General features: G+C 35.7%; 2 protein-coding genes across 2 annotated transcripts; both read left to right on the top strand.

The window, feature by feature from the left end:
* The first annotated feature begins 689 nt into the window (after positions 1–689).
* Positions 690–6069, top strand: LOC102605218 (pentatricopeptide repeat-containing protein At2g27800, mitochondrial-like). Its single transcript, XM_006337991.2, has 3 exons — positions 690–2332; positions 3273–3371; positions 5572–6069. The coding sequence occupies exon 1, from the start codon at positions 975–977 to the stop codon at positions 2328–2330; it is 1356 nt and encodes a 451-aa protein (XP_006338053.1). The 5' UTR covers positions 690–974; the 3' UTR covers positions 2331–2332; positions 3273–3371; positions 5572–6069.
* A 2246-nt stretch (positions 6070–8315) lies between these two features.
* On the top strand, positions 8316–13937 carry LOC102605794 (uncharacterized). Its single transcript, XM_006337993.2, has 6 exons — positions 8316–8577; positions 8676–8868; positions 9950–10036; positions 10695–11078; positions 12000–12141; positions 12773–13937. Exons 1-6 carry the CDS (start codon positions 8507–8509, stop codon positions 13546–13548), a joined length of 1653 nt encoding a protein of 550 aa, XP_006338055.1. The 5' UTR covers positions 8316–8506; the 3' UTR covers positions 13549–13937.
* The last annotated feature ends 211 nt before the right edge of the window (positions 13938–14148 follow it).

The raw sequence follows: 14148 nt of genomic DNA on the forward strand, positions 1-14148 counted from the left end.
TGCCTTGGTTACCTAGTACTATTGGCAACAGATACTTGACATTAAGGTCGATATACGAGCAAACTGATCCAAACAATATCGTTAAACGTAAAAAAGAAGAAGTAGTAGTCCAAATTGATATCTACTATAAAAAAAAAAGGCAAAATCTTTTATTATAAGAGACCAACTTGTGATTCTGTCGTTTGTTACTGCAAAATATAGTACTTGGACGATTCCTACGGAGTAGTTGTTTTCAGCAACTTAAGATCGTCCAAACCAAAATATCTTTGAAAACAAAGATCAGTTAGTTTGGTTCAATTTGTTTTTTCTTCAAATTTTTATCATCTTTTTTTTAAAATAAAATAAAATTATGATTGGTGTTCGGGATAACTTTCGTGCACTTTCACCAATAACATATATCAGATAATTCTGTCCATCAAGGTTAAGAACTTAGGATAGATGAAAATAAATTTCACGCATATTTGTCACCACCTCCCACCAATAACATGTACTTAATAACTCTGTCACCTCCCACCAATAGCAAGTACTTAGATAACTCTGTTTAACAAGGCTACGACAGATGGAAGAATCTGTCCACCAATTAAATTATGTGCTATTTTTTCTAAAATTTCATTTTGATTCAAATTACTCTCTGGACAAATTGATTTATGACCCTTCTCTAAACTTGTTTAATTTATCCCTTTCCTTAATTAAAAAAAGAAGAAGAAAAAGCCCAATTTTTCTTTTATTCGTCGCTGCTGCTTGAGAATATCCACCATCTTTGGCCGCTCACTATTCCTTTCAGACGACACCATTTTTGAACTTCAAAAAGAAGAAAACTTGAAACCCAGATTGAGTTGGGTCATTTAGAAAACTCACCAAGAATCTGACAGAACTGAAGCTAAAATTATCGACCCAAAATCACTCTTAACTGGAATTCCAAATAGTAAGCATTTTCTTGATCTATTTTCCTGTTATTTGGTATAACTTTCAGTATGCTGTTTGTTTTTAGACACCATTTTGCTCATTCCTGGTCAAAGTTAACTCGTTTGTGTATTAAAGATTCTAGCTTTAGTAAAATTACTTGCTTGAACACTTCATCTGTATACCCTTTTAGGTATAGTTCTAGAAATTTGTATTCTTGGACTCAAATGTACTGCACATCAAATTCTAGACTACTTTTCTCTCACACCCAATTTGGTATCTTAGCTTCAAAACCATCCCTATATGTGTTTCTGCATCAATTGTTGCCTGTTAGTTTCTATTCTTCAAGTGCACCTGGATGGCTAAGAGGACCACCATCAAGATCTTTAAGGAAAAGGATGAATAGAAGAGCAAGAATTGCAGCAATGCCTGTTCTTGATGAATCCCAGTTTCAAAATGCTGTGTCTCAGCTTCCACCTAGATTTACCCCTGAAGAACTGAGGGATGTCATGGTTTCGCAAAGAGATCCTTTAGTGTGTTTGGAGTTGTTCAATTGGGCGTCGAAACAGCACAGGTTCAGGCATAATGTTTCGACCTATCATGTTGCAGTACAAAGGCTTGGTGAAGCGAATATGTATAAAGAAATGGATGATATTGTTAATCAAGTGCTTGCCATTCCATCGATTGGAACTGAGGAACTTTTCAATTCGATGATTTATTATTTCACTGAAGCTAGGAAGTTGACCAGAGCTGTGATGATATATAAGCATATGTTGAACATTAGGAAATTTGATTGTAGGCCGTCGATTAAAACTTATAATATTCTTTTTGCGGCGCTTCTTAGTAGGAGGAGTAATTCATATATAAATCACATGTACATGGACGCTATAAGGTCTCTGTTCAAGCAAATGGTTGATAATGGGATTGAACCAGATATCATTTCCTTGAATACTTTGATAAAAGGATATGTGCTTTCACTTCATGTAAATGATGCCCTTAGGATATTTCACCAAATGGGTGTGGTTTACCAGTGCGAGCCTAACTCATTTTCATATGATTATCTGATCCACGGGTTATGTGCACAAGGAAGAACAAAGAACGCTAAGGAAATTTATGATAAGATGAAATGCAAAAGATTGATACCTAGTACTAAATCATACAACTCGCTAGTGAACTCTTTATCTCTTGGAGGAGAGGTTGATGAGGCTGTGAAATTCTTGTGGGAGATGAATGAAAACCGAAGAACAATTGACTTCATCACCTTCAGAACAGTTATTGATGAAGTCTGCCGGCAAAAGAGTATGCAAGACGCCATTGACTTGTTGAAGGAGTTACAGGATAAGGGCCTTGTCGATAGTGTTACCCATAGCAAACTTCTGTGTGAACTTGAAGATGACATTGATAATCTAAATGTCAGAAATCGTTAAAGGTATTGCTTTACATTCCTTGATTACTTACTTTTGGTGGATCTATTTGTTGCTTTTCGTGGTGGATTCACAATGAGTGCTTTGCTTTCCTTGTCTGTTCCTTATGCTACTAGAATTACTGATGGTACTTATTTCAAAAGACTTTTCAGTTGCCTTCCTTGATTACTTACTTTAGTTCATGTAGACATTTTTTTTTCCTGATCAAGCAAATATTTTATTCATATGATTCCAGCACCAAGAAAGTGCTGAATAGTACAACTGTCAAAATGTTACAATGAAGCTCAATTTTGTGGCGAGTCTATAAATCCACCATTTTCCCTTCATCGTACATCTCAACAAAATTACACCATGTAGCCAAGTTACTTAAACATTTAAACTTCAACATCTTGATGGATTTGCTTTCAAAATACCTCAAACTCCTTTCTCTCCAGAAAGTCCAAAATACACAACCAGGGATGGTCCTCCATGTATGTTTCAGCTTTGTGTTTCCTTTGAAGAACTTCAGCATTACATCAGTTTCAGTAGAGAAGTTACAAAACTGGTAGTATCTTTCTGTTAGATTGGATACTGTTGCTGCGTTGCATGAGCAAAATTGACTTGGTGAAAAGAACACAACTAAAACTGCAAACTTCAACTAAGGGAAGTTTCTGTAAGTTGAAACATGAAGGTCTGGCCCTACAATTATTCAAGCACCTCTAGGGTCTAAAGATAACTGTTCTAGAATTTATTAAGCTAAAAAAATTCAGTAATGTCATTGATTGGAAAGGAAATAAAACCTTGAGGACATGCTAGAATTTCAAATTGATGTGAAATGTGTGTGGATTTGATCGTTCTTTTAATTGTTGTCCTGGGAGTTAGGAGGGAGGGAATAAATTCACATACCTATATTCTGTTCTAACCAAGCACAGCAGATATTATGCTGAGAATTTTCTGATGCTGCAGCTAAGCTAGGAAAATAATCCGACATGGTGGCTTTGGGGGAAAACAGTTTCTATTGACAAGAGCTGAACCTATGGAGTGCTTGGCTTGATACATTGGCAGGTACCTTGTCTAATATTTGCTCGGAAGCTACTGTTGCTTCCACTTTTTTCCCTTTTCATCTCCGTGATAACATGCCTGTAGATGAACTATTAAAATCATTTGAAATTTCCTTTTCATGTCCTAGAAAAAGCGGTGAGCTGGTATTATCGGTCTCTCTCTCTGGTCCTCTCTGTCTCGTTTTGTGTGTAGTGTTAAAGTTCAATGACATCTGCTTATGGAGGAGGCAAATGTTCTTGAGGAAGTTTTCCTGAATGAGGACTTTGATGAAATTGTCAATCATAGGGAAAAAGCTGAACTTGAAAAGCATTTATTTTAAGTTGGTGAAATCCATGTCGAGTTATATCTACATTCCCCAACTTGATCACACCCCATTAACTCTGTCACTCCCTCTCGAAACGAAGTCCAATGGTTAGACAGTATCTGATGAGAGAATTATCAACTCATGATTTGGTGAATAGTTAACTGGATAATTTAGAGTCTATTTCCTCAAGTTAAAAGGGAAAAATATATGTTTAAAGTCTGGATAACCAATTCTTCAGTGCTTTTTAGTTTCTTTTTAACTGGTAAGTTAAATTTTGGAATGGATTGGGTGGGAAGAGGCATGTAAGACGCAAGCGCACTATAGCACGGAAGGGGAATCATATTTAAGTGACAGTACTAGTGCTTGGAACCAGATCATGTATGATTACTGTAGGATTAGGATCTGCGCACAGTATGTGTCTTTTTAGGAGCGAATGAATTCTACATATGAACTTTCTAAATGTCCAAACTCTAAAAGATGATAATTTCGAAGGAAAAACTGTTGTTAATTATATTTTTATTCTTTGACGTTCGGGTTAAATTGACCCTGGATCTTGTAAATGTAGTGCATACATACTTATTAAGCATTTTGCTGGTAATAGTTCCCAAATTGCTGTGTGAATGCAATAATGTAATTCCGTAAAGGAATGACTTAAAAAAAAAAAAAACCATGTTGCACCAAAACAGGACCATTCTTTATAGTGCATGTGTGATACATCTTGTTGAATTTCTCTTAGATGCAAAGTTTACCTAAAGAAAATACGAGTCTTTACATAATAGATATTTTAAGTATAAAGGAATTATTGTGCACCAAAGGGAATTCTATGTGCATACTAATAGCTTTTTTCGTCTACATGGACGTGGCTGCTTCGCCGCACAAATTTTCTTTGCATGACATCAAAAAACCAAGGCTGTTGCTGCCATTAGCTAAAAACGTTATAAGACAGTAACCTTATGGATAATTGAGCCACCCCTTTACCCTGTTATATCTTACCATGCAGCTAAAAATAGTGCATCGATGGCAACTAGTGCTAATTCATAATCATTATGCAAGTATTAGCACAGACTTGAAGTAGTGTCTTAGATTCAAGCACTTTATATCAATATTCTGCATTTCTCATCTTTTTTGTTTATTTTGTTTCTGTTCTTTTCTCTGTGATGTTAATTGGACAAACAATCTTGAACTGTTTTAAGATGGAAACAGAACTTCACTCTTATATGGAAATCATAGAATGAGAAAATCACCTTTAAATATGTTGGAGCTATTATGAATTCCTTTTCTTTCGATTTCTGAAAAATGAGAAGAGCATGATGAATGTTTTCGTAAGGATGGTTCAGGTATTGTTAAGCTCTATATATCGTGACATTTTTTTATGGCATAACACATAGATAGACACCTTAACTTGGCCTCAACTAACAACTAAACATCCCAACTTTGAAAGTGCACATCTAGACACCTTAACTTGGTTTAAGGTGGCCTTGTAAACACTCAACTTTGAGAATGCACATCGAGAATGCACATCCTTAGAAGTGTCTAGATGTGCATTTTCAAAGTTAGGGTGTTAGCGAGACACACGTGTGTCAAGTTGAAGTGTCCAGATGGTGACAAATGACAATGAAAGTTGGGGGTGTTCAACTGCTAGTGGAGGCCAAGTTAAAGTGTCTGTGTTATGCCTTCGTTTATTGATATTAAATCCTTTGTGGTGCTGCCTCCCCTGCCTATTCCTTTTTCCATCAATAAACAAATATTTCACCGGGCACATGCTATGCCCCACCAACACAGTACCAATAACTCTGTCCACCAAAGCATAGGTTGATGGTCGAACGTATTTCTTCTAGGATGTAATCGTTAAATTGTGATCTCTTAATATCTCATATGCTCTCTTTTTACTTTTTGTAGGCTGCATGAGGTCTAGTTTATCAAGGGGTGGCTAACAAGAATTTGTTTTTCATGGAGAAATGAGAGAGCTGCCGGAACACAGAAAATTTTCTTCATGAAAGATGTATTTGCATCTCATATGGAATGAGGAGTAAGAGTCAAGAGACTAGATTAAAAAGGGGTCCTCCGGAAGCAAGGAGGCTCACCAAGAACTCTGAAGCTCAACTGGATCAACGATGCATCACTTCAAAATATTTCTTCTTATGAAATAGCAGCCCGGTGCATTAAACTACCGCTAGTGTGGGAAGACCAATAAAGATGCCTCGATTTGAATTCGCGAGTCGTGATAGCTAGTACAAGAGATGAGGCGCCTGACCAAATGAACTGCGCAACTCTTCTTATGAGCTAGATTGTGTAGTTGTTTTTCTTCTACGAAAGGCCCGTTTGGTCATGCGATATGAAATCATGAGATGGAGTTAAAGTTTTGTTTGGACATGTGATGTGGAGTTTTTATGTCGTATATTTTCTCATAAACATAAAAGTCTCATAAGTTGTAAAACTTTAAAATAGTCCCAATTATTTATTCAATCTTATCAAATAAACAAAAAATTATAAAACCACATAATAAATTATTACAAAGCTATTGTGGTCAGTCTTGTTCACTCAATATAGATGAAAAATTATTTTTTTATTAAAGGGAAAATGCATAAGTACACCCATCCTATGCCCGAAATCTCAAAGACACACTTATACTATACTAAGGTCCTACTACCCCCTCCCCCCCAAACTTATTTTATAAATAATTTTCTACCCCTTTTCGGCCTACGTGTCACTATCTTTTGGGCCTAGCGCGTGTTGACAATTTTTTCAAGTTATCTGGTTCAAGTGCCACGTAGACTGAAAAGGGGTAGAAAATTATTTATAAAATAAGTTCGGGGGTAATAGGACCTTAGTATAGTATAAGTGTGTCTCTGAAATTTCGGAAATAGGTTGGGGGTACTTATGCATTTTCCCTTTATTAAATATTAAAGTAGTAGTAATAAATTTGATTGATAAATAAATTTGATAAAAAAATAATGAATTCAAATGATAAAGTAGAAATTGATTTAATGTAATAATAAATTTTATGTTGGTGAGAATGATATATTTTAAAAAGTAATGATATAAATTGCATGTTCAAACGCTAATTCTATTTCATGATTTCATATCGTGATATGATATCGCATTGCCAAACGCCTACTAAAACTATATAGCTAACTTTTTAGCTTTGCTTGTAAAGTACACTTCCTTTTATGGAAAATGACTTTCGTCATATCAAGTACATCCTTAAAGTTTGAACTTTTCCTCCCTTTATTTTTTATTTTTTTCGTTTTAATTTATGTGATATTATTTGATTTGATTTAAACTTTTTTTTTTAAAATGATAGCTTTTGAAATTTGTAATCTAAAATAAATCATACACACTTGTGTGACTATAAATCATTCATTAACGATAAAATTAAATTATTTAAAATTATAAAAATATAATATTTTTTCATAACAGATTAAAAAGAAAAAATATCACGTAAAGTGAGATTTTGAAAGAGCTCCTCGAAGAGCACGACACAATGATACTGTAAGTTGTATTCGGGGAAGTTATTATTTATTGTTGGCCTCTATCATAGAATTTATCGGGGACTTGAGAGGCGATAATTTATTCTGCGACGAATGTTAGGAGTTCGAGTCTGCTTATCTCTAATAGTTAACTTCTCCATTAAAAGACACTGCTTAAAAATAAAAATGTATACAAAAAATTAGTTTTTTACGTTAAGAAATTTGCAGACAAAATTAAAAGACTGAAAAGATTTTTTGTTGTTTTCTTGTTGTTGTGACCTCAGTATTATTCTGGCTAAACGAAATTAAAAGACTAGAAAAACGTTTTCTTATTATTTTAGCTTCAATATAATTCTTGTTATCCTCTCTCTTCTTAAACGTGCAACTCGTGATTCCTACTTTCTCCCCAATAATCAATAATGTTCTTTAGGGCGAGAAACATTTTAGAAAATCTTACTTAATCTCTTTCACTGATAGATGAATATGAAATATAATTAATTCAAGGACAAAGTCATCGATATACTATGGGAGTCGCCCTCAGAGGGACTTCCCAAATGGTTGTATGCCTGTATCGAGGAATTCTATTATACTCCATGTAACTATAATTATTGATCCTACAGAGTTTATTCAAATGTTCAAGTCAGATTGTAATGGTTATTGATCCTGCAGAGTCTATCGAAAGGTTTAAGTCACATTGTAAGAGGGTGTTTGGATTGATTTAAAAGTTGGTCAAACCTACTTTTAAATCAGTTTTTTACTTTTGAAAGTGTTTGACAAATATAAAAAATAACTTAAAATAAGTCAAAAATCAAAAGTAGGTCTCCTCTACTTTTTATTTTTTGACTTAAAAATCATTTTAGTTTGACTTTTTATTTTTAATTTAAAAACTAATTTTTTAAAGCCAATTCAAACGGATTCTAAGAAGTGGGCGATATATTTTTATATTTCCATGAGAAGCTCACGAACCACTTGTAAAACAATTTTATAAGTTATAAGTAACCCAACATAGAATCTAGAGTACACCAAATCAAATTCTTTAATTATTTATTTTTGTTATTTAAAATAGGCAATTTCATTATTAACATTATTTTGGTTTTAAGAAAATCATATTCACATTATTTATTACCCAGAAATAAATCTTGATTTGGTTGAAAAACTCAAATTTTCTCTTTTGACTGGTTCACTTTTCTCTCTCTCTCTCTCCATTTTTGTCTCTCTCCGTATTATAGCCAACTTCTCCGTTTTACTCAAAAATACTCTCATGGGGTTTTTCTTTTTCACTTTCTCCTAAAACCCTTTAGTTTTTTTTTGGAGAAAACTGAAGTTGGGGATTTTGTGAAGAGAATTTCAAGAATTCAACGAAAATGGTGGAAAAAAGGAAGTTGAACAAAAGGGGTTTTGTTACTGAAGATGATATGTCCACTCTTTTACAAAGGTGTGATCTTTTTCTGTTTTCAAGTTTTTTTTTTGTGTTTTGTTCTTCATTGTATTGTTTGTTGAATGTATGCATATTTGTGAGATGGGGTTTTGAAGGTATACAGCATTTACGATGTTGACACTGTTGCAAGAGGTGGGACAAGTTAATGGATCGAAAATTGATTGGAATGATTTGGTGAAGAAGACCGCTACTGGGATTACGAGTGCAAGAGAGTATCAGATGGTGTGGCGCCATTTGGCTTATCGTAAAGTGTTGCTTGATAAATTTGATGATGATGCTCAACCTATGGTTAGCCCCAACTGCTATAAAAATGTTCTTTAATTCTTCTATGACTCTGTGTGTGTGTGTGTTTATGGGAAGGTTGGGGTTGGGGGAGTTTCTGTATGATGATTATTGCAACTTGGAAATACTGATATGCTTTTGATGAACTACAGACAGGGTGTTTGATTGGATTATTGCAGTTTGTTTTTTCTTTTTTGGTTCAGCAAACCCTTAAACAGGCCCATATAGTGAAAAATTGATAGTTAGGATTCATATGGTGATACCAATTAGCTTGGGATTGAGGTGTAGTTGTTGATTTGGTAAATTCCACCTTCCTAACCCCTCCCCTCATCGTGTTCCCTACCCTTTTCCCCTTCAGTGAATTGTACCCCTAGATTTTTTTCAATCTGATTATGCTGGTTTCTCTATAAAATATGGCAAGTTTGGAAAAATCATACATGTTTCATTGAACTGTGAAATTTGTCTAACGGAATAGGTTTCTTTTCGCCCCTTTAAGTTTATGATGCGAAGGTGCTCTTTGAGCTTGTATGTTGTTCAATTTTGAGAGAAGATGGTGAGAGGGGTTGAGATTTGAGAAGAGAGTTTTTGTGCTGCTTAGTGTTTCTCCCTTTTCTTTAGTGTTGGCTTCAAAATTCTATATACTGTTAAATGCTTATTTGTTAGTATAGCATGGAAGGCATGCTCTTTTTTCGTGGTTTGTTTCTCTTCTCAAAATTGGGAATGAATGAAATTCCGGGAATCATTAGGTTTTCTGGATAAATTGGGGGCAACTTTGTGCGAATATTCCTAAGCTTGGGATAAGAAGTATGTGAGGCTGTGAGAAGCTTCATTTATTTTGATATCTACTCAATAAGTGGCAGCACAAAATAATTTAGCATCTAATCTAGTGTTTACTGTGATCTGTCTTAAAAGGCATTGAGTTGACATATATTATCAAGTACTACGTCTTCCTAAGTTGGTAACTGATGTGGTGTTCCGATATCCATTATCTGTTGGTCGCTCCGATGAATGATCCACCTTAAATTTTCTGAACTGCATTGCGAATTTTGATTATTTTATGATTCTATGTTTCTTTTTTGGATGGCAGGATGATGATAGCGATCTAGAATATGAATTGGAATCTTTTCCTCCTGTAAGCAGTGAGGCTTCAACAGAGGCTGCAGCCTGGGGGAAGGTAAGCAAGCACAAGAGCTGCCCAGGATGGTGATCTCCTTCACCATTTTCCTAAATAGTTTTTAAAGTAGCTTCATCTTAAGGTTTTTGGCCAACCTAAGAACTGGGCAGCTTCAATTTAACTTGTAATAAATTAAACATTTAGTAATTTCTGCAGCATATTATGCTTCTAGGTGAAGTCTAACAGATTTCTGGAATGATGACTGCTAAAATTCTCAAGTCTATGAACTCTGATGGCTTTACATTCACATATCAAGGGTCTCAATTTAGTCCTTTATATATTTGATGAAATACATAAATGGGTTAAGAACTTTAGATATAATTCCCCAGGTTTGGGAAATTCACCTCTTAGATGATAAATACTTTTTGATAAGCTCATTTTGCATGGTTGAGAAATGGAATTTCTACATGCCTTTCATTGGATATTTATGTACTTTCGACATGAGCTACCTGTATTGAGATATTTCCTTCCATAGCTCTATAGTACTTTTGAAAAGAAACATTACACTTGCTTTTATTTGACTATGCTAGGATGCTGTCCTCTACCCTTAAGTGCATACTCCTATCTATGACTAGAATTAGTCGCTGGTTTTCAAGGTGGCATGTATGCTTCCCTCATTTTTCACACAGTTAGTTTGTGTTGTTTTGGGCTTGCACAGGTATTCATTGCTTCTGGGGCTCTACATGATTCAAATATGTCAAATGGAAGTACAGTTGAGGCTTCATTGACTATACAAATACCCAATGGCCAAACATCTGGAACTGTTGCAGCAAATTCACTCCAGGGTATTTCAGCTTATGGGACAAAACTTACGGTCCCAGTTACAGTGCAAACGCAGCCAATGCCTTCTGTCTCGGCTGCTGAGGGTGTGGACACCAGTGGACCAGCTAGTGCTAACCTTCCTCGGCGACGACGAAAAGCTTGGACTGGAGCAGAGGATATGGAACTCATTACAGCAGTACAAAAGTGTGGTGAAGGAAACTGGGCAAATATATTGAAAACAGATTTTAAGGGAGACAGAACAGCTTCACAACTCTCTCAGGTTTATTTTATATATGCTTGATAGTTATAATAGATGGCTCTAGCACAGACTTTGTGCTACATATATAACATATTACCATTCTCAATTTTTTTAATATATATTCTCCAGTCAGAAAACTCCTTGTCCTCAGTGATAGTCAGTACAAGTATGCACTCTTCTGCATTGCTTGGAGCTTTTCCTCTCTCATTTGCTTTGTTTAATGAAAGTAATTTTGATAGAGGACACATTCAGTCTTATTATATAGATAAATCCTCAGTTTGGAGGTAAACGAACTTTAGTGTTTAGGTTACTTGCAGTTGCAATTTACTAAATGAATCTCATCCATATAATTATGCCTTCTAAATGCATCAAATTGTAACGACCAGAAAAGATATTGTCCAGTTCAGCTACTTATTAATCTGTGTTTGAACACTCGCTGTTAGTCATTATTGCCTATTCCTCTTCGGTAGTTATGAATTTCCTTAAGTGTGTGAAGAAGAGATAGTCGGGAATGATTTATTGACTATTTGGTTTAAATGTGAACGGTAATGGAGCTAAGTAATTATGGTTAAGTAAGCAGAAACATTTCTCCATGTCATACTCTTAAGTAATTACAGTGAAGTAACGAAGAAGAGATACTGCTTGTTGTATCATGTCCCAAGTTCCCCTTTCCCCCAGAAAAAAAACAGTTTTAGGTATACCTTGGAAGTCCACCACTATCTAGTATGATTTGAATGCATGGGGTTTCTCAGGTTGGGTTCAAATGCTGGAAAATGAATGAGAACCCGAAGTGCTTATTTGTGGAACTAGCAAACTAGATTTTAAGTTTTAACTAAGCAGTTAACAGAACTTGTTAACATATTTTTGTCTGTGGTTAAGATCTTCTACTATTATCTACCATGTAAATCTACTTTAAAAGATATTGAATCTATCTTTGTGCAGAGGTGGGCAACTATTAGAAAGCAACATGTGATGATGGTCGGGAATGGCTCACATCTGTCGGAGGCTCAGCTTGCTACTCGTCATGCAGTGTCCATGGCTTTCGGGGATAATGTAAGAGCAGCTTGCCCAATCAGCCCTAATGGTAATTCTTTTAACTCTGTGTCATCCATAATGTCTATATGTCTGCCCCCACATTACTGTGAGAGGATGGAAAATTAATCAATCAGGCAATACTGCCTAGATTGACGCTGCTAAAGGCGTAAGTGTGTCATATGATAAGTTGAATCTTGAATGGCTGGTGTCTTTGACCTTATCTGCTGGTTGTTTGTACATAGTTTAAAATTTAACAGTGTATGTTACCAATTCTAAAAAAAATAATTAACAGTGATGTTAGCTAAAATATAAGACCCTTTGACATGCTGGTAGGTCGTGCTATGGAAAACCAATGGACTAGGTCTTTGCAGTATGGGGTATGATCCTAATGGTGTCCACTGTACTTAGTCTACCGAGTTTGTTTACTCCCCCTTCCAAGAAATATTGGACAATCAATGTTAGCATTCTCAAAAAAAAAATGATTGGACAATCCAAATTCCAATTAGTAATGTCTGCATGCCAAATATACCTTTAGAAACAACAGTTATGTGCTCTGTGGAGATTTAGGAATTCAAAATTTTAGCAGCAAATTCTATTTTCCAGCATTATGCCGAAATGCTAATTATGTGCTTGCTAGTTGTTTCATCCATTAATTCATGCAAGTTTTAATTTTAATCTAGGTTGTGGTATTGTTTCAGCTGGGCCAAATTCAGGCAGTGGACCTAGTAACTCTTCACATTTTGCTGCTGCTGCTAATGTTGCATCAGCTGGTCCACAATCCAAGCATCAGCAAGATTTAGTACCTTCAAAACCTATAATCCCAAAAATTCCACTACCAAAGCCTGCTATTAACCCAGATCCAATGGTCAAAGCTGCTGCTATGGCTGCAAGTTCCCGTGTTGCTACCCATTCAGGTGCTGCTGCCTCGCTGCAAAAGGCTGCACAGTCTAAAAAAGGCGTCCATATCATGCCTGGAGGAACTCCTGCAGTCAAATCATCTGTGCCAGGTAGCTTTAATGGTTTGCCCAGTAATGTGCATTTCATTCGAACTGGCCTGGTGTCCTGTCCCGCAGACCCCTCAAATACCTCACAGTCTGGAACTCAGCAATTGCAGGCTCCAAGATCTGTATCACCTGCAGTTCAACCTAAACCAACGACTGTGCCATCCAGAACAAATGCTTCATCTGGGGTTCGAAGTGCCCCTTCATCTTATCCAACGACCGTGCTCGAAGTAAAATCTAAAGCAGCCGTTAGCCAAGAAAATCAAATTGCTGTTCTGTCTAATACAAGGAGTGAGAAAACACAAGTTATTCGAGCTGCTTCGTTGGCGAATACACCACAACAGCAGGTCCCAAAAGATCAAACTTTTGGTAACCTGTTGTCAGGGAAAGTTGATGGTCAAACTTCAGTTTTAGGTGACACAGTGAAAAAACTTGGAGGAGAGAGTAAAGCTTAAAGAACTTGGGTTCAAGAAAAACTAATCCCAAGTCAAGAGACTAAAGAAATAGAACACAAATAGAAATGGCAGTTGAAAATGCTGGTGTTCATGGTCCTGCACCTGTGACATGTAAGAAGATGTTCAAAAGAAGTTAAGGAAGGGGATTTAGGTGAGACACATTTGGGAACTGAGGATGGGTAGAGTAAAATAAATTCACTGGCTGGACCTGCTTTGTATGTAATTTCTAATTTGTACCAGCTATTTTGTGCTGACTTTTATCCTCAACTTTGTAAATGTATTCTCCTAAATCTCTTGTCTATGCTTAGGTGACAATTCAAAATTCTTTCATATGTTCCCTTGTTGAAGGTTGAATATCTCCAGGTGTTGTTATTAGTAAGTGGTTTTGGCATCTGTTATATGTCGCTTAGACACATGGTTATGGTTAGACTCTGTTTTTGGTGCTTCGAAAACGTTGTGCTAAAAATTCAATGAACCGAGATTGGATCAGGAAGACTGATGTGTGACATTTCACCAATGAAGATGAATTCATACCTTGTCTAAATATATAAATTCAGATCAATTGAAGTACATGGTTATTCAATATGTGAAACCAGGTCT

This window comes from Solanum tuberosum, unplaced genomic scaffold, assembly GCF_000226075.1.
Source record: "Solanum tuberosum cultivar DM 1-3 516 R44 unplaced genomic scaffold, SolTub_3.0 scf00002, whole genome shotgun sequence".
Classification (NCBI taxonomy): Eukaryota; Viridiplantae; Streptophyta; class Magnoliopsida; order Solanales; family Solanaceae; genus Solanum; species Solanum tuberosum.